At 37.5% G+C, this 24,233-nt stretch overlaps 1 protein-coding gene and 1 long non-coding RNA gene across 27 annotated transcripts in view; one reads left to right on the forward strand and one right to left on the reverse strand.

Moving 5' to 3' along the window:
• Positions 1-24,233, reverse strand: part of BCAS3 (BCAS3 microtubule associated cell migration factor) — a 580,731-nt gene that overhangs the window by 502,612 nt on the left and 53,886 nt on the right. For all 26 annotated transcript variants that reach the window (XR_014821299.1, XR_014821300.1, XR_014821301.1 and 23 more), the window contains exon 6: positions 21,067-21,148. Coding sequence is in view for 21 of the 26 variants with exons in the window: in XM_084985051.1 (XP_084841177.1) it covers positions 21,067-21,148 (82 nt within the window). In the remaining 5 variants the exon portion in view is untranslated. The remainder of the gene's footprint in view (positions 1-21,066; positions 21,149-24,233) is intronic.
• LOC146398217 (uncharacterized) lies at positions 9,032-11,974 on the forward strand. The gene is made up of 2 exons (XR_014821310.1): positions 9,032-11,086; positions 11,845-11,974. It is a non-coding gene; the product is annotated as an uncharacterized LOC146398217 (long non-coding RNA).

Here is a 24,233-nt window from a genome sequence, read left to right on the forward strand (position 1 = left end):
CATGGTTTGGTGAATCCATTTATCCACTTTTCCAATATAAAAAAAAAAATACTGTTCACATCCTTTTTTGCTCTTCTACCATGGTACTGATATCTCTCTGACCTAACTCTCTAATCTGCTCACCCATGCTGGAATATGCCAAGCACACTCCTACCTCATGAAGGGAGGGAGCTGCATTTTCTGTTCCCTCCACGGAATTACCCAGTTATACCCATGTCATCTCTTATAACCTTTTCTTTAGGTCACCGCTAAAATATTTTTCAATCAGGAAGATCATTATCCATCACTTTCCAGCTCCTTACCCTGATTTACTTTTCTTCAAGAACAGAAAAAAAAAAAAAAAAAAAAACTACTCCTCTAAAAAGAAACTGCAACAGTTTATGTTCTGAGGAGGTGAGGGTAACTGGGCAGGGGCATGTGAGAACTCGCTGGGTAACAGAAATAAACTCCATCTTTAAAGAGGTGTAAGTTATATGAGGACATGCATTTGTCAAAACTCAAACTGTAACAGGTAAATCTTGGCATTTCTCTACTAAAAATTACACCTGCATTAAACCATTGAAGAACATAAGAAAACTGTCTAGTGGCAAAGGAAATAAACAGTGTGTGTCACATTAATAGTGGTTGATGAGAGTGATAATTATCCAAAATGTGACCAAAATATTAGTAATTAGTCTAGAGACAAAGTATATAGGCGTTTATTGTCTTACTCTTTCTACCATTCTGGGGGTTATATATTTTTGCAAAAAGAAGTTGGGGAGTTCCCGTCGTGGTGCAGCGGAAACAAATCCGACTAGGAACCATGAGGTTGTGGGTTCAATCCCCGGTCTTGCTCAGTGGGTTAAGGATCTGGCGTTGCTGTGGCTCTATCAAAGGCCAGCAGCAACAGCTCCAATTAGACCCCTAGCCTGCGAACCTCCCTATGCCCTAGGGTGTGGCCCTAAAAAAAAACAAAAGTCAAAAAAAAAAAAAAAAAGAAGTTGGAACATATATACATTAGAATAAAAAGAGCAGGAGTTCCCACTGTGGCACAGTGGGTTAAGAATCCAAATGTAGTGGCTCAGGTCACTGAGGAGGTGCAGGTTCAAGTCCCAGCCTGGCATTATCACAGCTGCAACTCAGATTAGGTCCCTGGCCTGGGAACTTCCATATGCCATGGGTATTGCCATAAAAGTTTTTTTTAAAAGAATAAAAGAATAAACATGACATGTAAAGTATGCTGTCAAAAACAAAAAATGTGGGGGTGGGGAGTTAAAATGCAGATCTTTTAGATGTGTCAGAACTTAAATGACTATCACTTTAAAACAAGGAGCTCTAATTGAAGATCAACATAGATGAACCCAATGGTAATAACCAATCAAAAACCTACAATAAATACAGAAAGACTACAGAGAATGGAACACAAAAATACCACTGCGGGGAACAAAAATCATCAAACCACAAGGGAAGAAATTAAAAGAAGAGGAAAAGTTACAGAAAAGAACTACAAAAACAACCAGAAAACAAGTAACAAAACACCAATAAGAGCATATAAATCAATAATCATTTTAAATGTCAATGGATTAAATGCTCCAATCAAAAGACCCAGGGTGGATGATCAAATTAAAACAAGATCTACCTGGAGTTCCCACTGTGGTGCAATGGGATCGGTGGAGTCTTTTTTTTTTTTCCGGGATCGGTGGAGTCTTGGGAGCACTGGGATATAGGTTCTATCCCCAGCCCAGCAGAGTGGGTTAAACAAATAGCATTGCTGCAGCTATGGCTTAGGTCACAACTGTGGCTCAGATCTGATCCCTGGCCGGGGAACTCCATATGCCGCAGGACACCCGAAAAAGGAAAAAACAAAACAACAAGACAAGGTCCATCTATATTCTGCTTAAAAGAGACTCACTTTAGAGCAAAAGATATACACAAACCGAACATGAGGAGATGTAAAAAGATATTTCATACAAATGGAAACAACAAAGGTGGGGGGAGCAAAGGAGTTCCCTAGTGTCTCAGTGGGTTAAGGATCTGGCATTGTCAATGCTGCGGCTCTGGACACAGGAACTTCCACATGTGGCAGGCATGGTAAATAATACCTATATACATACATATGACCACTGGAGCGGCAGAGGACAGCAGAATCTGTCCGTCACTGCACTCTCCTGCTGTCCTGCTGGCATAGGTGGGCGAGCTCAGAGGCAGCACCTTACCCCCAACTTTGCTAAGTCAAGAAGAGGGACGTGGTGATGACCACTGCCTTGCTGAAGCTAGAAAGCTCGGGGAGTTGCAGCATTCCCGCATTAATGGCTGGCATGGATGAGCAGGAACAGACGAGGCATTCCCTTGCTCCACAACTAAATTCAGGGACTACATGCAATCTCTTCCTGGCTGAAGCTGGCAAATGGGAGCAGCGTGGCATTCTCCTGCCCCCAGATTAAAGCTGGTGCAGGTGCCCAGGCAAGGCATTCTCCTGCTGCATTGTTGAATCCAAGGGCATCTTCCCACTGCCCTTTGGAAAACCAAAGGACACATCTCACCACCTACACCCTCCAGCTGACTTGCTCAGCCAGCAGGCATGTGCAGTCCACACAAGGGCCACCCCCTTGATTCCCTGGCCCTGTTGGACAAGGAGGCTGACATTACTGAGCTCCAGGGGACTGTAACAATCATAAAGACAGTTCTTGGCAGGCCACTAACCCCAGGGCATTGTACAGAAAACCAAATGAAATCCAACCCCAGTCTTCCTGTGAAAGGGGCCTATTCACTCACCCTGGTGCTTCAGCCTGAAGAATAGGTTTCAGGTTTCCCACACGCCCAGGAGCTAAGGAAGTGCTCCAAGGGAACACAACAAGGGAGACACCATCCATGCATTCTCCTCTGACCTTGCTATGGCTGTCCAAGCCAAGACCTTCCAGAAAGGAGCTTGTACAACCATCTAGAACCCCGATTTTTCTAACTATTGCCCGAAGAACACCTACAGATCACTTGGGCTGGAGGCTGGCAGGGATTACAACTGCAGCCCACAGGATTGTAGATATTTCTGTAATTTAGAAGATCCTGGGAGTTCCTTGGTGGCCTAGCAGATTAAGAATCCGGAGTCACTGCTGTGGGGTGGGTTCAATCCCTTGCCTGGGAACTTCCACATGCTATAGGTGTCGACTCAAAAAAATAAATAAATAAACACATAAACAAAAACATTAAAAGCATACAGGTACAGATTTATATTTATTTAAAAAAAAAAAAAAAGAAAAGAAAAGGATCCTGCCTGGGGGTTCTAGCTTCCAATCAGCCTGAAACTAGGTGCTGAGACTCCTACTTTAAACACTAACAGGGGAGTTCCGTCGTGGCTCAGTGGTTAGCAAACCTGACTAGCATCCATGAGGATGAGGGTTCGATTCCTGGCCTTGCTCAGTGGGTTAAGGATCTGACGTTGCCGTGAGCTGTGGTGTAAGTCATGTAGGTTGCAGACGCGGCTCCGATCCAGCGAAGCTGTGGCTCTGGAGTAGGCCAGCAACTACATCTCCAATTCAACCCTGAGCCTGGGAACCTCCATGTGCCACAGGCGTGGCCCTAAAAAGGCAAAAAAATAAATAAATAAATAAATAAACACTAACAGGTCTTGGCACACTCTCAACACACCTCCTCAGTGACCTGAGCCACTGCAGTCAGATTCTTAACCCGCTGTGCCACGGTAGGAACTCCCAAGAATACTTTTTAAAGGGACTCACACTATCCTTGCATGGTTTAAAAAAAAGCTCAGTGAGTGGTAGAACAATGTGGTTAGAATCAAGGCAGAATTAAAAGAAGTTCAAAATACTAATACTGTATTAGCCAAAAGGTATACCACAAAAATTATATTTAGATGTTTTTTCAATATTTGCCTAGAAAAAAACCTATTTTGGACACAACATAATTATACAATAAATAAGTGTTAACATGTAAATAACCCATAGTTTATCTGCCCACACAACCACATGCTACTTACAGTATACACCCAACATACATGCATAAACCACTCAATTCTAGCTAAAAGAATCCTACTACTGCCTGGTCAAATGCTAGGGTTGGTCTTTTTTACAAGATAGGTAATTATATCCTCTTATAAAGAAATGTAAAACCTCTTATGCCATCCAGGGATCAACTACATCCACTAGTAAACTTTGGGGATTTGTCCAATTCCTTAAAAGATTTACAGACTGCAGGGAAATAAATCGTGCTGAATAACACAAAGTTCTGGCTGAGTAAGCACCAATTTCTCCACATAACAATATCTGAAAAATGAGAACCAAAACACAGAGTATCAAAGTTAACAATGTGTAAATGGATCTCTGCTAATTTGTGGCAAAATATTCCTGAAAAAATAATCCTCACATTTGAAAATAAAGTGATTATTTAGACGGCATTTAAATTGAAGTGATGACAAGATAAGCCACAAACAGAAAAAAAAAAAATTTAAATCATACATCCAACAAAGGACTTGAACCAAGAATATATTATTAAAAAAAAAAAAAAACCCTCTCTAAATTCAACAGTAATTGGCAACAGACATGATGAGACATATCACCAAAGAGGATAAAGGGATTTCAACTACGCACATGAAAGATGTTCAACACCATTAACTACCAGGAACTGAGAAAGGAGTGGTATTATAGAAAGTGAAAAATCTGACCTTCAAAAACAGAAAGGCATCAACTAAAGAAAAAAAAAAAAAAAACTGCAACAAGGGGAAAGAAAAAGAACATTTCAAAAGACACTGGGGATCTAAGGGATTCTGCAGGTGACTGAGACTTCCAGAGGGCTCCATCAAAAGGCTTTAGGAGCTGGAGTGAGTAGTGCAGAGAGTAGGGGAACTCATAGACAGATTTCAAAAACTGTGACAAGTAAATGCGACATAGAGGAGAATGTGAGGATGACAGATGATCTCTGGGGCTTCTTACGTGGATTGAAGTCAACAAGAATAACAGACACGAGGAACTTAGTCCCCATGATCTGAAGATGGTGATGGCAACACAGCATGAGACGGGGAGAGGGAGGTGGTGATGAGGGGAAAACACTCAGAATTCTAGGGCCACGACTTCCCTCCTGCCAGTTGTGAGAGGAACCCAGGGGGCTCCCTCTGGACATCTGCTCGTTTTAGCCACTTTTTCAATGAAATTTTTTTTTAAACTTTTAATTATAGTTTACTTCATTTGTCCCCATGACAGCTCTGTGAAGCAGGATAAAAAAGGATATGATTACACATCTATGGTCAATTAATCTTTAAAGAAGGAGGCAAGAATATACAATGGAGAAAAGACAGTTTCTTCAGCAAGAAGTATTGGGAAAGCTTAGATAGTCAGGTGTAAATTAATGAAGTTAGAACACTCCTTTACACATAAACAAAAATTATCTCAAAACAGCTTAAAAACTTAAATATAAGACATGATACCATAAACTCCTAGAAGAGAAAATAGGCAAAATGGTCTCTGACATAAATCATACCAGTATTTTCTTAGGTCAGTGTCCCAAGGCAAGAGAAGAAATAAAGGCAAAAATAAATAAATGGGACCTAATTAAATTTAAAAGCTTTTGCATAGCAAAGTAAACTGTAAACAAAATGAAAAGACAACCTACAGACTGGGAGAAAATATTTGCAAATGACAAGGGCTTAATTTACAAAACATACAAACAACTCATAGGACTCAACATAAAATCAAGCATCTCAATCAAAAAATGGGCAGAAGGCCCAAGTGGACATTTCTCAAAAACATAAGATGAACCAAAAGGCACATGAAAAGATGCCTGACATCATTCCTTATTAGAAAAATGCAAATCAAAACTACAATAAAGGAGTTCCCGTCATGGCAGAGGGGAAACAAATCTGACTAGCATCCATGAGGACCCAGGTTAGATCCCTGGCCTCACTCAGTGGGTTAAGGATCTGGCATTGCTGTGAGCTGTGGTGTAGACTGCAGAGTCGGCTCGGATCTGATGTTGCGGTGGCTGTGTTTAGACCCCTAGCCTGGGAACTTCCATATGCCGAGAGTGCGGTCCTAAAAAGCAAAAAACAAAACAAAACAAAATAAAACAAAGCATAACAAAACAAAACAAAAAAACCCCACTACAAAAGGTATCACCTCACACCAGTCAGAATGCCTATCATCAAAAAGTCTACAAATAACAAATGCTGGAGAACGGAGAACCCTTCTAACTGGGGGTGGGAATGTAAACTCAAGTAGCCACTGTGGAAAACAATACAGAGGTTCCATAAAACACTAAAAATAGAGTTACAAATGATACAGCAATCACGCTCCTGGACATATAACCAGACCAAACTATAATTTAAAAAGATACATGCACCCCAATATTCATTGCAGAGAGATTATCATACTAAGGGATTCATACTAAGTGAAGTAAGTCACAAAGAGAAAGATAAATAGTCATATCATATCATATTGTACAGGAAACTATATTCAATTATCCTGTAATAAACTATAATGGAAAATAATCTGAGAAATATTCTTTTACATATATAAATCTGTTTTATATGTGTGTGTGTATATATATATATATATATATAAACTGAATCACTTTGTTGTACACCAGAAACTAAAAGAACACTGTAAATCAACTGTACTTCAATTTTAAAAAAGTTTTTTAAAGATAAAGATAGCATTTGCATTTGAAAGACTATAAAACTATGGCATTCAGGTTAAATGATCAACTTGGAATATACTGCAATGTCACATTCAGTATATGAATTAAAAAACCAAGAGCAGAAGTTCCCCTGTGGCTCAGCAGTTAACAAACCCAACTAGTATCCATGAGGACTCAGGTTTGATCTCTGGCCTTGCTCAGTGGGTTAAGGATCTCGCATTGCCGTGAGCTGTGGTGTAAACCACAGAAGTGGCTTGGATCTAGTGTTGCTGTGGCTGTGGTGTAGGCCATCAGCTGTAGCTCTGATTTGACCACTAGCTCAGCAACTTCCATATGCCACAGATATAGCTAAAAAAAAAACCAAACAAACAAACAAACAAAAAAAAACACACACAAGACCAGATGTTAGCTGCAGTCATGTTCTCATTAGAGAAAACATATATGAACAATACTTTTTAAATGTAGAGCTGATTTAATACTGTTATATAAAAAAAAATCTTTCAAGGCAAAATACATAGAAAGAGAAATATCCCTCCCTTTGTTTCTTCACTCTAAATGTTTAATTTTCATTTCTGATTACCATTTCTGACACAGTAAAGACTGCCACATTTAGTTTCTCTTGCTTGCATCTTTTTCTTCTCTACCTAGGGCCCCTAATACAAAGAATTAGACCATTAACAATCCTTGGTTCATTTCTCTTTAATGTTGAATGCCTGGGCCTCTTCTTTGCATCTTAATAATATAATAAACACCTATGAACCCATCACCCAAGATGAGAAATAAAACATCACCAATAATCTCCATTTACGAACATAGTGTCACACATCCTAAACCCTATCACCCACCCACTATCAGGTAGCCATTCTCCTAAATGGTGTGCTTCTCACTCCTTTGCAGACATACACAGAGTTGTATTTTTTTTGTTTCATCTTATAAAAATAATATTACAGTTTTGATTAGCTTGTGCAGCTGGTTGTTGCTGTTAACTATAAAGCTACATAAAATTACCTGGTCTCAAATTAGATTCTTTCCATGTTCCACAGTAAAATAGTAGAAATTCTAAAATATTCCCAAAGTAAAAAGTTTTTTAAAGAGAAAGATAGCATTTGCATTTGAAAGACTATAAAACTATGGCATTCAGGTTAAATGATCAACTTGGAATATACTGCAATGTCACATTCAATACATGAATTAAAAAAACAAGAGACACAATATATGAATTAAAAACTGCAAGACACAATGACAGCAACGAGAGGGAAATTTTTAATGAAAACTAGGTTAAACAGTAGGTGCCAAGAAGATATTCAAAAGATAACTCCTGAAGCCCAATCCTCTGTTTTCGAGACTAAAAGCATCACGGGCAAAGGGAAAAAAATCATTCTCTAAAAGGCAAGAATCATACTAATCCCTTGATAATAGTAAGAGGAGAGAGAAAGTTTAAGCCTCCTTTACCTATTCATGAGATCAAAAGAGAAAAAGGAATCCCCTGGTGTTTTTATCATCTTCTTTTGCTACTACATCTAGCACTGGCAAGAAGAAAGCACGATTAAAACCTCAATAACTTTAAAAACTGCTTGCACATTTTAAAGAATCTGAGATTGAACTTCTCCAAAGATTCATTAAAATTAAACTATCCTGCTACCAAAGCCCAATCCCAATTTATTTATTTTCTTATCTACAAATAAAAACCTCACAAACCTAAAATATTTCTTAGCTGACCCTTTAAGAAAATGTTTACACACTCCTCCCTCAGACATACATACTGTACAAAAACTAATTTAACTATATCCCAGAAGAAAGCCCAAAAATATTTAAAGGAATATAAAATATCAGCCCCGAGCAACATAAAATTCACAAAGTGTGGCATCCAAACAAAGCATGCAATAAGCATGAAACTCTGACCCATAATTAAAAGATGAATCAATCGACAGAGCAATGTTTCTGAATCGACGGGTTATAGTTGATTTATATTATGTAAGTTTCAGGGGTATAACAGTGATTCACAGGTTTTAAAGGTTTATACCACTTATAGTTATTCTAAACTACTAGCTATATTCCCCATGTTGTATAATATACTCTTTTTTTTTTTTTTTTTGTCTTTTGTCTTTTTTAGGGCCGCACCCACGGCATATAGAGGTTCCCAGGCTAGGGGTCCAATCTGTAGCCGCCAGATCCGAACCGCGTGTGTGACCTACACCACAGCTTACGGCAACACCGGATCCTTAACCCACTGAGCAAGGCCAGGGATTGAACCCACAACCTCGTGGTTCCTAGTCGGATTCATCTTCACTGTGTCACGACAATAAACCTATTCTTGAAGCTTCTTTTTTTAAATTGAAGTATAGCTGATTTACAATGTTGTGTTGGGTTTTGGTGTATTGCAAAGCGATTTAAAAGAATATATATGTTGTTTTTTGGTTGTTTTTTTTTTTTTTTTTTCTTTTTCTTTTTCCCCTAAACATATGGAGTTCCCAGGCAGAATCCAAGCTGCAGCTACCAGCCTGCACCACATCCATAGCAACTAGGGATCCAAGCTGCGTCTGTGACCTATACCACAGTTCTCAGTAAAGCCAGATCCTTAACCCCCTGAGTCAGGGATTGAACCTGCATCCTCATGGCTACTAGTCGGATTCGTTACCACTGAGCCACAATGGGAACTCCTGAATATATATATATTCTTTTTCATATTATTTTCTATTATAGTTCATTAAAAGACACTGAACATAGTTCCCTGTACTATACAATTGGACCCTATTGTTTACCTGTTTTACATATAATAGTCTGTAACTCTGTGTAGCTTGTTTTATGCCTAATATTTTGTAACTCTTAATCTCCTAACCCTATCTTGCCATAATACTAGTAAAAAGAAAGTACAAATGTCTGTATTAATAACAGAAAAAGTAGGATTCGGAGCAAGGAATATTACCAGGGATTTCATTAACAATAGATAAATTCATAAAGAAGACTTTACCATCCTAAATGTTTTTACTCCCAAAAACAAAGTGGCAAAACACATAATGCAAAAACTGACAAAATTACAAGAATATGCTAACAATTATTATGGAAGATTTCAACAACCACCTCCCGTAACTGACACAATGAGCAGAAAGACAACACATAAGGATAAAGAGAGGAATAGGATAGATCATATTCTGGGCCATAAAACAAATCTCAGGAATCTCTCAGGAATCATATAAGCTATGCCTTCTGATAACAATGAGATGAAATTAGAATGTAATAACAAAAAAAAAATCAGGAAAATCTTTCAAAATCTAAAAAGAAAACAACATTGTTCTAAATAACCCATGGGTCAAGGACAAAATCACAAGGAAACACAGAAAAAAAAAATGAATGAAAAAGAAATAACAAAATCACAAAGTATAAAAGCAAAAAACTGAATATCAGAAATTTTAAATGAACATAAAAATTAAAAGGTAAAAACTTTAGAAAAGCCTTAATATATTCTCTGTGGGAAGATGCTGATAATGTGGGAGGAAGAGCTTAGATCAGGTCAGGAGGGTGTAAGAAAAAGTCTATGTACCTTCTGCTCAATTTTGCTAACGAACCTAAAGGTGCTCTAAAAAGTAACGTCTCTTTTTTTTTCAAGGTCATGTCAAGTTAAACCTACACTTACCATAAGACCCACTAAACTCACTCCTAAATACTGATCCAAAGGAAATGAAAACATATCCACAAGCAACTATTCAGAGGAGTTTTAGAGGTAAGAGACAAAACTGGCATTAGTCTAAATATCCATTCATTAATACAAGGAAAAACAAATTACAGTATATCCAGACAGCAGAATAATACTGAGAAATTTTTAAAAGGAATGAACTGAAACACAAAACATCTATAATTATCAAAAGCATCATGTGAAGTGAAAAGAAGCCAAATACATAACAAATGTTATATATCCCATTTTTTCTCAAATGCCAAAAAGGCAGAAACAATAGTAACATGAATCATATTAATGGTTTTGTTGCCCCAGGTGTGACAAAGATACAAGGGGTCTTTCACATTAAGCAAGTTTATCATAATATAACTCATATAGATAGATCTCACCAATTTAATGTGTAAAATTCAATGGTATCTAGTATATTTACAGGGTTGTGCAGCTATTACCATAATTAATTCTAGAACATTTTCATCAGCCCAAAAATGAAAAACCTTCATACATTAGCAGTCATTCCCCAACCTCTCAACCTCCCAACTCGAGGCAACAACTTATCTGTATTCTGTCTCTGTGGATTTTCCCTTTCTGGATGTTTCATATAATTGGAATCAATAATTGGTGGCCTTTTGCAGCTGGGTTTTTTTTTTTTTTTTAATTAGCACAATGTTTTCAAGGTTCATCATGTTATAGCATTTATCAGAACTTCAGTTGTTGGAATTCCCATTGTGGCTCAGCAGAAACGAATCTGACTACCATCCATGAGGACGCAGATTCGATCCCTGGCCTTGCTCAGTGGGTTAAGGATCCAGCATGGCCGTGAGCTGTGGTGTAGGCTACAGATGTGGTTTGGATCTGGCATTGCTGTGGCTGTGGCATAGACCAGCAGCTACAGCTCTGATTCAACCCCTAGCCTGGGAATCTCCATATGCTGCACACGCAGCCCTAAAAGCAAAAAACAAAACCTTCAATTCTTTATGGCAAAGTAATATTCCATTGTACGGTTATACCACATTTTATTTACCGGATGGTAAACATCTGAATTGTTTCTACTTTGTGGCTAACATGATTAATGATGCTAGATATATTCATCTACAAGTTTTTGTGTAAATGTATCTTCATTTTTACTGTTTACACATCTAGGAGTGGAACTGCTGGGTCATGTAACTCTGTATTTGCCATTTTAAGGAACTGTCAAACTATTTTCCAATGGCTATATTATCTTACATTCTCATAAGCCATGGATGTGAGTTCCAGTTGCTCCACATCTCATAAACACTTATTATCTCTGTTTCATATATAGCCACTTAGCGGCTGTGAGTGGGAAAGGGGACTTCGTACAGTAATAAAAGGTTTTGTGATTTGATTGTGATAGGAGTTACATAACTGTATCCACCTGAAAAAACTTATCAAATTTTGTACTATACGAGTTTCACTGCATGTAAATTATTTCTCAATAAAGGTAAATCCACTGGGAGTTCCTGTGGTGGCTCAGTGGTAACAAATCCGACTAGTAACTACAGGACAAAGGTTTGATCCCTGGCTTCACTCAGTGGGTTAAAAATCGGGTGTTGCCATGGTGTAGGTCACAGGCGCAGCTTGGGTCTGGCGTGGCTGTGGCTGTGGCTGTGGCTGTGGTGTAGGCTGGCAGCTACAGCTCTGACTCGACCGCTAGCCTGGGAACTTCCATATGCCTCGGGTGCGGCCCTAAAAGAAGCCCCTCACCCCGCAAAAAAGATAAATCCATTAAAAGACTTACTTGAAAATAACTATTACCCAGAAAATTATGAGTTTTCATATTCACATCTACAAATGAGTTATGATAAATAAACAGATTTCCACAACCACAATTTGTCCGATTCACTAAGACACCTACAATCTTCTTTACGGCTCCACAGTAAAAGAGCATTTAAGCTAGACTGATAACAATCAGCATCTCCATTACAAGTCTGTTTATTTGGGTCAGAATCATTAAGCTCACATGTAATTTAGTTGCTTCATGTTACACCTTTGTTTTTATCTGATTGGAGATATCTGTCACTAACCCTTTTGATGTACTTTTAATAGTTTATACCAAGTGCTGTAAAAGGGAACCAACATTTCTTTTAAAAGGCTGATTTAATTTAGGGGGAGCGAAACTGGAATAGATTACAGCTGTCTTTGTAACATACTTTATCTTGACAGCTGAAAACTTTAAATGTACTTGTGAAAGATAATCGCTTTCCTATATATTGGTCCTGATATTGACATTTTCACTGCTCTTCACCCTTGGACTAAACAACCAACAGCTTCAAATACAATGAAGACACAACTGAAGATATTTTAGACCTCCAAAATGGATGAAACTGTAGAGAAATAGAGCTATTTATACTTATTTCAATGAATACACAACTGTTTGATTCCTGTTGCCAGAGACATAGCCTAGAAACCCCTGGATTTGGTAAAAGGGTTTCCCTGTGATAATGGAAAAATCATACAATGGGAGACAGTGAGGCCTCAGTGATTAAGGCACAAGCTTTACAGTTCAAACTCCAGCTGGATCACTTATCAACTATGTGTCTTTATGCCAGTCACCTAACCTCGTAACGCTTTAAATCTTCTCACCTGTAAAACAGGGTAATGGGATTCACCTTACAGAAGAGTGGTAAAGTGTTGCTAACGTTTACAATCAACCTAGAAGTTCATCTGAGAAACATCAAGCAATATTATACACTTGATTCATCAATTTACTTCCTCTCTGTTCGGTGCAGTATAGTCCCTCTCACTATAAACTTCATAGGAAAAGTCCCCAACCAAAGAGATCGAATAGGAATAAACTGAGAATATTCTTAGATCAATGTCTCTAATTCAGAAGCAGGACAACCCCCAAAACTAAAATATGTAAAAAGTAGCACTTCTTAAACAAACATCCTCCACAGGAAACACTGTTTCTCTGATCAAAAATATTAAGGAAATTTAAAGTGGGCAGAATGTAGGTTCCCAAGTTATAATTTACCTAAATCACAGGCTTAGCAAAATTTTGCAAAAATCTATATGACCCCAAGTGGTAAAGGTCCCAATGATAATAAGGCCTAGGTGTTACGAAAACACACACACACACAAAGCAAACTGAGAAGTAATTAGAGCAGAAAACATTAGGGAAGCCCTAAATCTCATAGTTTGGTCATTTAAAATGTCGATAAGCCTGTTTCCTTTCTGCAAAATACTGGTGATGACTGTAAGCAAATGTCAGTTGGCCTACTTTTAGAAGGTTGCTAGTGTTTTGGATGAACACACTATGAATGTGTGAGTGTGTGTGTGTGTGTGTGTGTGTGTGTTTATAGGATTTACTTGTTAAACCATAGTTATTAAAATTTTACAGCAAAAAAAAATTATGGCAAACCTTTTTGGAAAAGGAAATAAAAATTTCTGAGTTGATATAACTGAACAAATTAAACACCTCTTCTCTGAACTGGATAAAACCACATTTAAGTTGTTTGAAAAGGATGAAAGAGGGAGCTTGTATGTTGAGAAGAATAATGAAAACTCAACACATAGAAAGTACACTCTATTTGAAAACGTACCAAAAGAAAAAGCCAATGTGAAAAGTTTAACATCTCTAAAAGTGTTCAGCTCATATTTGTATCTAGAAAATAAATAAGCCATTCATTTCATAAAAAGGTAGCAACAAATAGAATTTTTGACTGCATGGGCAGGCTGACAATATTATAAACATCAGGAAATACTTGGATATTACACTCCAAGGAAAAGATAAGTTGGATCTTGGGAGGTTTTTTTAAGCCTTTTAATATTTTAAGATGTGAAACTCTGAGTTCCTTGCATAGGAAAAAAAAAAAAAAAAAGTACCTTTCCAGCAGTAAGTACTAACAATCTAGAAGGAATAAGCCAAGTTCACTACCCAGTGTTTCAGACAAGCACCAGGAATTTTTTTTTTTTGTCTTTTTGCCATTTCTTGGGCTGCTCCTGTGGCATATGGAGGTTCCCAGACCAGGGGTCTACTTGGAGCTGCAGCCGCTGGCCTATGCCAGAGCCACAGCAACACGGGACCCGAGCCACGTCTGCAACCTACACCACAGCTCACGGCAACGCTGGATCCCCAACCTATTGAGCAAGGCCAGGGATCGAACCTGCAACCTCATGGTTCCTAGTCGGATTCATTAACCACTGCGCCACGACAGGAACTCCCAGCACCAGGAATTTGGCTCATAGACACTTAAGGAAACTGCAGAGTCAGTCTATTCTCAGAGTAAAGGCCCTATGGTTATAAAAATTTGCTCTAAAACATTCTTATATGGAGAAAGTACAGGTACTCAGTATACTGAACTCCTAAGGATAACAAATAAGATTGAATCTGCGTTTCCAAGAAATCTGGTCCACGTGAGAGCCAAAATGATTGTCTCCTCCATAAGGAATAAGGAAACAGCATAAACACGGGGCTAATATAATTCCTAATAAGCTCTATTAGAGTCAAAAAACAGCACTATCCAATTGGTCACTGATAAACTATTTTTAATAAATACGATATACAAAAGTAGAGTTCTCATTTCTCATTTGTGAAGTTTGCAGGGGAGGGGGCACCACCCATATATATTCAACATATTCTGCAAGGCATTACATAGACTGCAATGATTAATAAATCACTATTCCTGTGATTCCAAAGGAACATATTATAGCAAGAGAAAGACCATTAAAAAGGAGACATTTCTGGAGTTCCTGTTGTGCCATAGCGGAAACAAATCTGATTAGCATCCATGAGGATGTGAATTCGATCCCCGGCCTCATTCAGTGGGTTAGTTACCGTGAGCTGTGGTGTAGGTTGAAGATGGGGTTCAGATCTGGCATTGTGGTGGCTGTGGTATAGGCTGGCAGCTACAGCTCTGATTTGATCCCTACCTAGCCTGGGAACTTCCATATGCTGTGCGTGTGGACCTTGAAAAAAAAAAAAAAAAGAGGAGTTCCCATCGTGGGGCAGTGGTTCACGAATCCGACTAGGAACCATGAGGTTGCAGGTTCAATCCCTGGCCTTGCTCAGTGGGTTAAGGATCCAGCGTTGCCATGAGTGTGATGTAGGTTGCAGACGCGGCTCAGATCTGCTGTTGCTGTGGCTCTGGTATAGGCCAGCAGCTACAACTCTGATTAGACCTCTGGCCTGGGAACCTCCATATGCCATGGGAGTGGCCCTAGAAAAGACAAAAAGACAAAAAAAGAAAAAAAAAAAAGGAAGAAAGAAAATTAGACATGGTAAACATGGTAGGAGTTCCCATTGTGGCTCAGTAGTAATGAACCTGACTAGTACCCATGAGGTCATGTGTTGGATCCCTGGCCTCGCTCAGTGGGTTAAGGATCCAGTGTTGGCATGAGCTGTGGTGTACCTTGGATCTGGCATTGCTGAGGCTGTGGTGTAGGCCAGCAGCTGCAGCTCTGATTCCACCCCAGCCTGGGAACTTCCACATGCCTCAGGTGTAGTCCTAAAAAGACAAAATAAAATAAAATAAAATAAAATAAAATAAAATAAAATAAAATTAGACATAGTAAAACATACAAAGATTTTCTTTGTGTGAAACTAAAGACATATAAAGAAAAAAACTGACAGGTTCACTAAATAACAAGTTGAAAACTATATAGGAAGTCTATAGGACACATACTCATAATAATGTATCACTAATAATAATCTAGTAAAGAACTGAAATCAATAAGAGAAGAGCGAAGAGCACAAACAAGCATGGTATTATTTGAATAAACAGCAAAAATAAGCAGATTCTTTTTCAGGCATTTCCCCTGTGGCAGAATTCGTTAAGAATCTGACTGCAGAAGTTCTGACTGCAGGTTCAATCCCTGGCCCAGCACAGTGGATTAAGGATCTGGCCTTGCTGCAAACTGAAATAGGTTGCAATTCCAGCTTATATTCAATCCTTGGCCCAAGAACTCCATATGCCACAGGGTGGCCAAAAAAGGCAAAAAAGGAAGAAAAAAAACATAATGCAACTGTAATGGCTTGGGTCACTGCAGAGGTGCAGGTTCAATTCCCAGCCTAGCACAGTGGGCTAAAGGAGCCAGCGCTGCCTCTTTTGCAACATAGGTCGAAGCCATGGCTCAGATTCAATCCCAGGCCCAAGTCAGAAAACTTGCCAAAGAATAGGATTTTTCTCCATCATAAAGGCAAAGACTGAAAAGACTCATAGTAGCAGTAGAGGACAGAAATGGGAAAAAAGGAACTTTCATGTATAAATGACAGCATACTCTCTCTGAGAAGCAATTTTATAATATGTATCAAAACTATACATATATATATACTTTTACCAAATAATTTCTCTTCTAGGACTTATCATAAAAATAATTTCTTGTGTAGTTTTGGTTGGTTGGTTGGGATTTTTTTTGGCTTTCAGCTTCTTAGGGCCACCCCCCTTGACTGGGGGTCAAATCAGAGCTGTAGGCGCCAGCCTACACCACAGCCACAGCAACACCAGATCCAAGACCTGTCTGCAGCCTACACTGCAGCTCATGGCAATGCCAGATCCTTAACCCACTGAGTGAGGCTAGGGATCAAACTCGCGTCCTCATAGATAGTAGTCAGGTTTGTTAACCACTAAGCCATGACGGGAACTCCTCCTTATGTATTTTTGAAATGTACATATAAAGAAGTATATGACAACATAACCTGTTAAAGGAAAAGGTTAAAATAAGTATAAATATTCATACAATGGAGTGACAATTTTTAGCAAAGTCGAAAGAAGTTTTGAAATGGAAAGATGTTCATCAGACAAACTTTTTTTTTTTTTTTTTTTTTTGTCTTTTCGCCTTTTCTAGGACCACTCCCATGGCATATGGAGGTTCCCAGGCTAGGAGTCCAATTGGAGCTGTAGCCACCGGCCTATGCCAGAGCCACAGCAATGAGGGATCCGAGCCACATCTGCAACCTACACCACAGCTCACGGCAGCACCAGATCATTAACCCACTGAGCAAGGCCAGGGATCAAACCCGCAACCTCATGGTTCTTAGCCGGATTCATTAACCACTTCGCCACAACAGGAACTCCAGATAAACTTTTGAAAAAACCTACATACACATACATCCATGAGCAAATACATATAATATACATAAAGAACTTGAATTAGGTCTTGGACATAATACTACATATTAATTTACTGCATGTATGAATACTTTAGGGAAAAAATACAACAGGATATTCATACTCTAAACCATTAATACATGCTTAGTATCTGAGTAAAGAAAAAAAGGAAAGTAAAAAGATCACCTGGGCTTATCTCTAATAACACAGGATCATGTGAGAGTCCACTTTCTACATTTCAGTATTCCTTGAACTTTTATACTGAATATCTTAACTGCTTAGAATTATATGGTCTTAAGAAATTGAAAACGTATTAAAGTCAATGTGTCCTCTGATCCCACACCTTGGAAATAAACATTACTAGCACAAAATCTATAACCATATAAAATTTTTATTTGTATATTAAGTCACACATATTGCTGTATTTTATTGTACAAATGCAGTACTGAGTTACTAAAAACAACTATGGCTACTGAGAATAATGAATAACAAGAATTTATTTGGAATTAAATTCTAAAAAGACAGATGTGAAAGATAATAAATAACAGCTTTTATCTGATATGAGAATACCAATTGCTTGGTTATAGCTTTATGGAATACTACACTGAAAAAAATTCTAAAGCAGGTATAGGTTCATTAGAAAAGTAATCAATTACTGTTAGTAACCATGAGGAAATGGGGAAGCACAAACTGTGCTGATGTGAGTAAATGTCCATTAAATAACGACCTTCTGTGCAGTAAAAGGACATCCAAATCCTTCAGTTTTTCACTTTTACCTAAAAGACAGACTTTGCACAGAAAACACCTACAGAAAGGGGACTTGGGAGTTTCCTGGTGGCCTAGTGATTAGGATTCGGCACTTTCACATAGGTTTGATCCCTGGCCTGGCACAGTGGGTTAAAGGATCTAGTGTTGCCGCAGCTGCAGCGTAGGTCACAACTGTGGCTCAGACCTGATCCCGGGCCTGGGAACTCCACACGCCGAGGGGTGGCCAAAAAAGAAAAAAAAAAAAATGGATCATGCAAGGAAATGAACATTCAACAAAAAAATCACAAAGGACCTAGTGTTGTTGGGACAAGGAAAGTGGAGAGAAGACAGTACTGGTGATGGCTGAAAACAATGCTGGACAAAGAGTGCATCAGTTCACCAAAGATCTAATGAACCTGGTAGGTAATACCTCTTACAATGACTTATTAATTCTAAAAGTTTGTAGATTGTTTTGTATTTATTACATATACAATCAAATTACCTATAAAGACAATTCTACAACTCTCATTCTAATACTTAGACCTTTTATTTATTTCTCTTGGCATATTTAAATGGCTAGGACCTGAATTCCAGGGTAAACAGAAGTTAGGATCCATCTCAAACTCAATAGGAAAGTAATATTTTACTACCGATTATGATGTTGGCTGTAGACTTTCTTATAGATTAGCTTTAGCATACTAAGGATGTTTCCTTTTATTCTTGATTGCTTAAAGGTTTTTTAAAAATCGCAAGTAGCTATTATATTTTGCCAAAAGTATTTCCACTTCTATTGAGATGATCATTTGTGTTTTATAACACAAATATAACAGCCAAATAATACAAGTACCAGAAAGAGAGAACATAGGAAACTTCAAAAAATGAGTTTAAGGAATTTTCTCAAAAATGTACTACTCATATTTCTACATTGAAGACGCCTGGGACAATGTATGAACCAAGAAACAACACCGCAAAAGTTTCAGAACACTGGGAACAAAGCCAACATTCTATTCACTCCCAGAGGGAAAAAAAACAAGCTATACACAAAGAAAAAGGTATCAAAATGGCTTCAGATTCTTTAACCATAACACTAGATCAATACCTTCAAATTTCTTTCTTTTTTTTTTTGCTTTTTTTGGGGGGTGGCCGCATCTGCAGCATATGGAAGTTCCCAGGCTCGAGGCAGAATTGGAGCTGTAGCTGCCGGCCTACACCACAGCCACAGCAATGCAGCTACTCCACAGCCATAGCAATGCCAGATCTGAGCCTTGTCTGTGACCTACACCACAGCTCACGGCAATGCCAGATCCCCAACCCACCAAGCAAGGCCAGGGATTGAACCTACATCCTCATGGAAACTAGAAGGATTCATTTCCACTGAGCCATGATGGGAACTCCCAACACCTTCAAATTTCTGAAGTAACATTACTTACAAAGAAATATTTGTTACCCGGCCAAATTATTAAACAAAAATTAAGGAAGAATAAAGACATTTTCAGACAAAAAAGATCTATCACACATTCTTTTTTAGGAAGCTACTAAAGGACTTATTCCATCAAATGAGGGCAAAAGCAAAATGGGAAAAAGAATGGGGTATTCTATTTTCCATTACAAATTTTATGTCATCAGTTGCATGCATAACTTTGTTGAAAACAAATCTAAAAAATTAAATGCAGTAAAAGCAACACATGAGTAATTTGTACAAGTCATTTAGCTTTGTGAAATTATATTTAAAAGCTAAAAAAAGCATATTAAAAGTATATTATGGTGCATTTAAAACTATAGTGAGTGGGAAAATCTTTAATTAGACAAAGTAAATTAAACATATTCAAATTCTACTAAAGCAATATTAACTTTTAAAGTTTTACACTCTCTCATGAAGTATTTCTGCACAAAGTAAAAATGTCGAGAAAAGCTGAATATTAATAATTGGCATGAAGAAAAAAATTCATAAATGAAATGGAGAAAAATCTGCCTCTGTGAAGGACATACAAAAGCAACAAAGACATAGCTAAGTCATTTGGTAAAAAAGTTCTTCTTGAGTCCAGTCGCCCAAAGAGAAAGCTGGCAAGCTGGCTATTCCAAAAATTTCACCAACACACAAATACAACCATAAACAGAGACAGAGTGTTAAGGAGAGACAGAGCTGAGACCTACATATCCCGCATAGTTCGATGACAAGGACAAATCTCCACGCCACTGCAGGATACTGTTGTCTTTTTATTTCCACCTTTCCCATTTCAATTAAGCAGATTTAATGCCAATATTAATCCCTAACATTACTTATGCCCATGGTAGTAAGTTTTCATAAACATCATTCTCACCAATTTAGAGAATTAACTACAGAAAGACGTATTAGAAGATTTCCCAACTTCTGTATAAATCTTTAGAAATACATAATATTTAAAGACAACATTAAGGAGTTTTCATTATTACAAGCAGAGATCCAAGGTCAAAGCCCAAAATTGTACTTCTGCCATAGCTGGAAGTACAGACAACAGACTCCTCTACCATCGAGATAATGGTGAAAACCAAGCTCTCAGTATAACTGAGAAGAGCAAAGACGCCGGGGTACCCACAGAAGAAAGCTAAACCAGAAACCTAACAAAAGCAGCACAGTCAGCAAGGAAAAGATCTGGGAAGGGCGATGCCATGAAAACCAAGAGAGAAGAGGGCTTCGAGAATGAGCCAGCAAAGTCAGAGGCTCAACGGAGATCAAAGAGGAGGAAGATAAATCAAAACCACAGCAGAGAGTGAATGGCCATATTGAATTGGTTAAGATTACCTATTTCCATCTCAGCTGACAGAACTAAGAGTTTATCTTGGAGGGAGGAGGGGAAGGGGTATGGACACTTGGAGGAAAACAGACTTTAGTTATCATTCTTGCTGTCTGTTGTCCAAGACCAATAAAAGACAAACCTCTTTCTGAATGATTTGTTTCTTCTTAAAGGCTACACTCACCAAACTGTGGAGCAGGCAAGATTCTGGCCGCTCGAATTGGGCCATGTCGAACAGAAAAAAGCTCCTGTGCTTCCCCACTGATCTGCAGAAGAAGACAGAAAAAAAAAAAAAAATTTCAGTAAATGAAAACACAGGTCAGGACATTTATTATACGAAACAAGATCTCCCAAATTTTTACCACAATTTTTCATCTGAAAATACACATGCATATACACACACAGTTAAGGCTAATCACACATATTAAGTACATTAATATTAATTAATCATGCATAATTTTAGGAAATTCTAAGAGAATGCTCTTTTTTTTTTTTTTTTTTTTTGGCCACTCCCACAGCACGTGGAAGTTCCCGAGCCTAGGATCAAACTTGGGCCACTGCAGTGACAACACTGGATCCTTAACTCCCTGTGCCATAGGAAAACTCCAAGCATGCACTTAATATGAATAGGAAAATAAAAGGTCTGTTCTGGAAGCCTATCATTTTTATCTTTAAGAAACTACTATAAATCTACTTTACATGAGTGTCTTGGCCATTTTAGAGCAAAGCAACCATGATTTTTTTTTACTGGTATTCAGTTTTCCATGTAAGAAAAAATTAAATACTCTTAGCATTCTGAAAAGCAAACTTAAATGTTGTAGTACTTGCAAGTTTGTATAAAAACTTGCAAATTTATTATACATGAGAAAAACAAAACATATTGTAGACCCCTGCAGTGGAAGATGAATGACCTGGTGCCAGTTAAGGTTCTGCAAGCCTAGCTGTTAACCTCCTTGAGTAAATTATTAAACCTCTGTACATCTTTATTACTTACTTTCTTTTCTAAATATATTTAAAGAAATATTAAATACATTTAAGGAGTGCAACACAAAGATTGGATGTACATATATAGGGTGAAATGATTATAACAGTCACCTCCTCCAAGTTACCTTTTTTGTATGATAAGAGCACCTGAAATCTATTTTTCCAGTAGTCAATACAGTACTATTATTAACTGCAGTCATCATGTCTGAATATTAGGTCTCCTGACTTACTCATCGTACGTAAGTAAGTGCGACTTTGTACCTTTGATCTCCACATTCTGCCCATCTCTTCTAAGCCTATATTGCTTTGCATTTATGAGCTGGAACAATAAAGGTGCTTCTAATTTCAGTATTTACACATAAAAAATATGTCTTTAAATGCCATCAGTTTTATTACACACATAGGTTAAACACTGTATGAATGTCCATTCATTCATGAGTTATATGAGATCTGTCCCTCAGATATAAAGAGCATAGCATTCTAGTAATCCAAAACAACTATATAAATATATGTGTTTAAGTGTGAAAAGGACTGCTTTTCAAAATTAGTGCTTCAAAAGAACAATTTGCTACTAACTGAAATATTGAACAGAATAAATTATAATTAGTTAAGGAAAGCTTTCCAGACTATCATTAAGTGGTAAGAAAGTCCCCAGTACATTTTCCTCTTTTTTTTTTTTTTTGCTTTTTAGGGCCACATCTGTAGCAATGGAGGTACCCAGGCTAGGGGTTGAATCAGAGATATGCCACAACATGGGATCTGAGCCAGGTCTGCGAACCTACACCACAGTTCACGGTAACGCCAGATCCATAACCCACTGAGTGAGGCCAGGGATTGAACCCGCAACCCCATGGATACTAGTTAGATTCTCCATAACAGGAATTCCCCAATACATTTTCTTAACTGTCAAGTGTTTGTTGGAATGTGTAATATCAAACAGGGAAACAGGCAAACATTACACAACATGTTCTAACCACCCAAGAACCTACAGCAAATGTAATAATGATAAACATTCAATACAGTAAATATGCTAATGGTATTTTTTTAATTGTCCTGCCTGCCAAAAATCAGTTTAAAATATCAACAGTATATATATATATACACACACACACATATATATACATATACTATATACATATAGTAAAAGGCTTATCGATCTTCCAATATTAAGCTACATATCTGCTTAGAGCTGCCTTTTATATTAACTCCTTTTTTCGATCTTCAGCTTCTCATTTATCTGAATAAAAGCTGCAAACTATAAATATTTTTGTCTCTTAAAAATGTTAAACTATGGTGATGCCCAAAGAGCCATCACATTCATTTTCCTTATAAAAACTATTAAAATGTATTTACTGGCCACAATGGCAAATTGTTCTATAGCACTTGGGAACAGAAGATATGAGGAATGCTAGGCTCTTTCCACTAACTATGCAATAGTATCCCTACCTATCACAAATTGAACACACAAAAGCTATAAACTCAGGATAGCAAACTCTAAGAATTTACCTCTCTACAAATTCCTCTGTAAACATTATTAATTTTCTAAATGAAATACCATGGCCATTATATACTGCAGCTGTTAGATCTTTGTTTCATTCTTTTAGAACAGAATTTAAATTTAGAAAAATCCTTAAAGGGTCATTTTGTTCAATCTCTCACTCAATGCAATAATCACACATTCTCTGAAATCTAAATATTACCACCATCTTTTTATTTTTAAACACAATTTCACTGAAAGGTGTATCACTAACATAATCCAATTACACTATAGATGCATTACTGGCTGTCTCCAAAGCTGCCAAGTCATTGAAAATAAATTGTTGGCTGGGCAATGGATAAATGCTATTCTTCTTCAATGTACATATATTCCAATAACAATAAAATGAGAAATAAATTATAAAATATTGTAGAAACTGCCCCCAAAATAATAATTTAGAGTGATGAAAAATATTTCTCACAAAATCATAATATCCTAACACAAAATCCACTGCTCTGTACTATTATTTTCAGATGACACAGGTCTAGCATTCACCTTTTTTGGTCCTATCAAAAAAGTCTGTAAAGTTTAAAAAAAAAAGTCTAATCATATTTAACTGAGCTGATGTACTGAATTACACTAAATAATAAAGAATAAAACAAACCTGTGTTAGCATATTCACAATATGATAAACATGTGTTATCAATGGATTTAATTAACACACAAGAGCTTATTTTGACATACAAAAACATTTTGAAATCTGCATACATCATGCTTTTGAGCATAACAGGTTTCAAAACAAACCTAAATGTCCTATCCTATTAGGAGCTTTACTCTAAATCCCTCTTGAAATATACACCAACAGGTAAGAGAAAACATCAGTGTTGATT

Source organism: Sus scrofa, chromosome 12 (genome assembly GCF_054392235.1).
Source record: "Sus scrofa isolate SSC_HxYL_T2T_F1_AM1 chromosome 12, Sscrofa_HxYL_maternal_Yorkshire_Landrace_v2.0, whole genome shotgun sequence".
NCBI lineage: Eukaryota > Metazoa > Chordata > Mammalia > Artiodactyla > Suidae > Sus > Sus scrofa.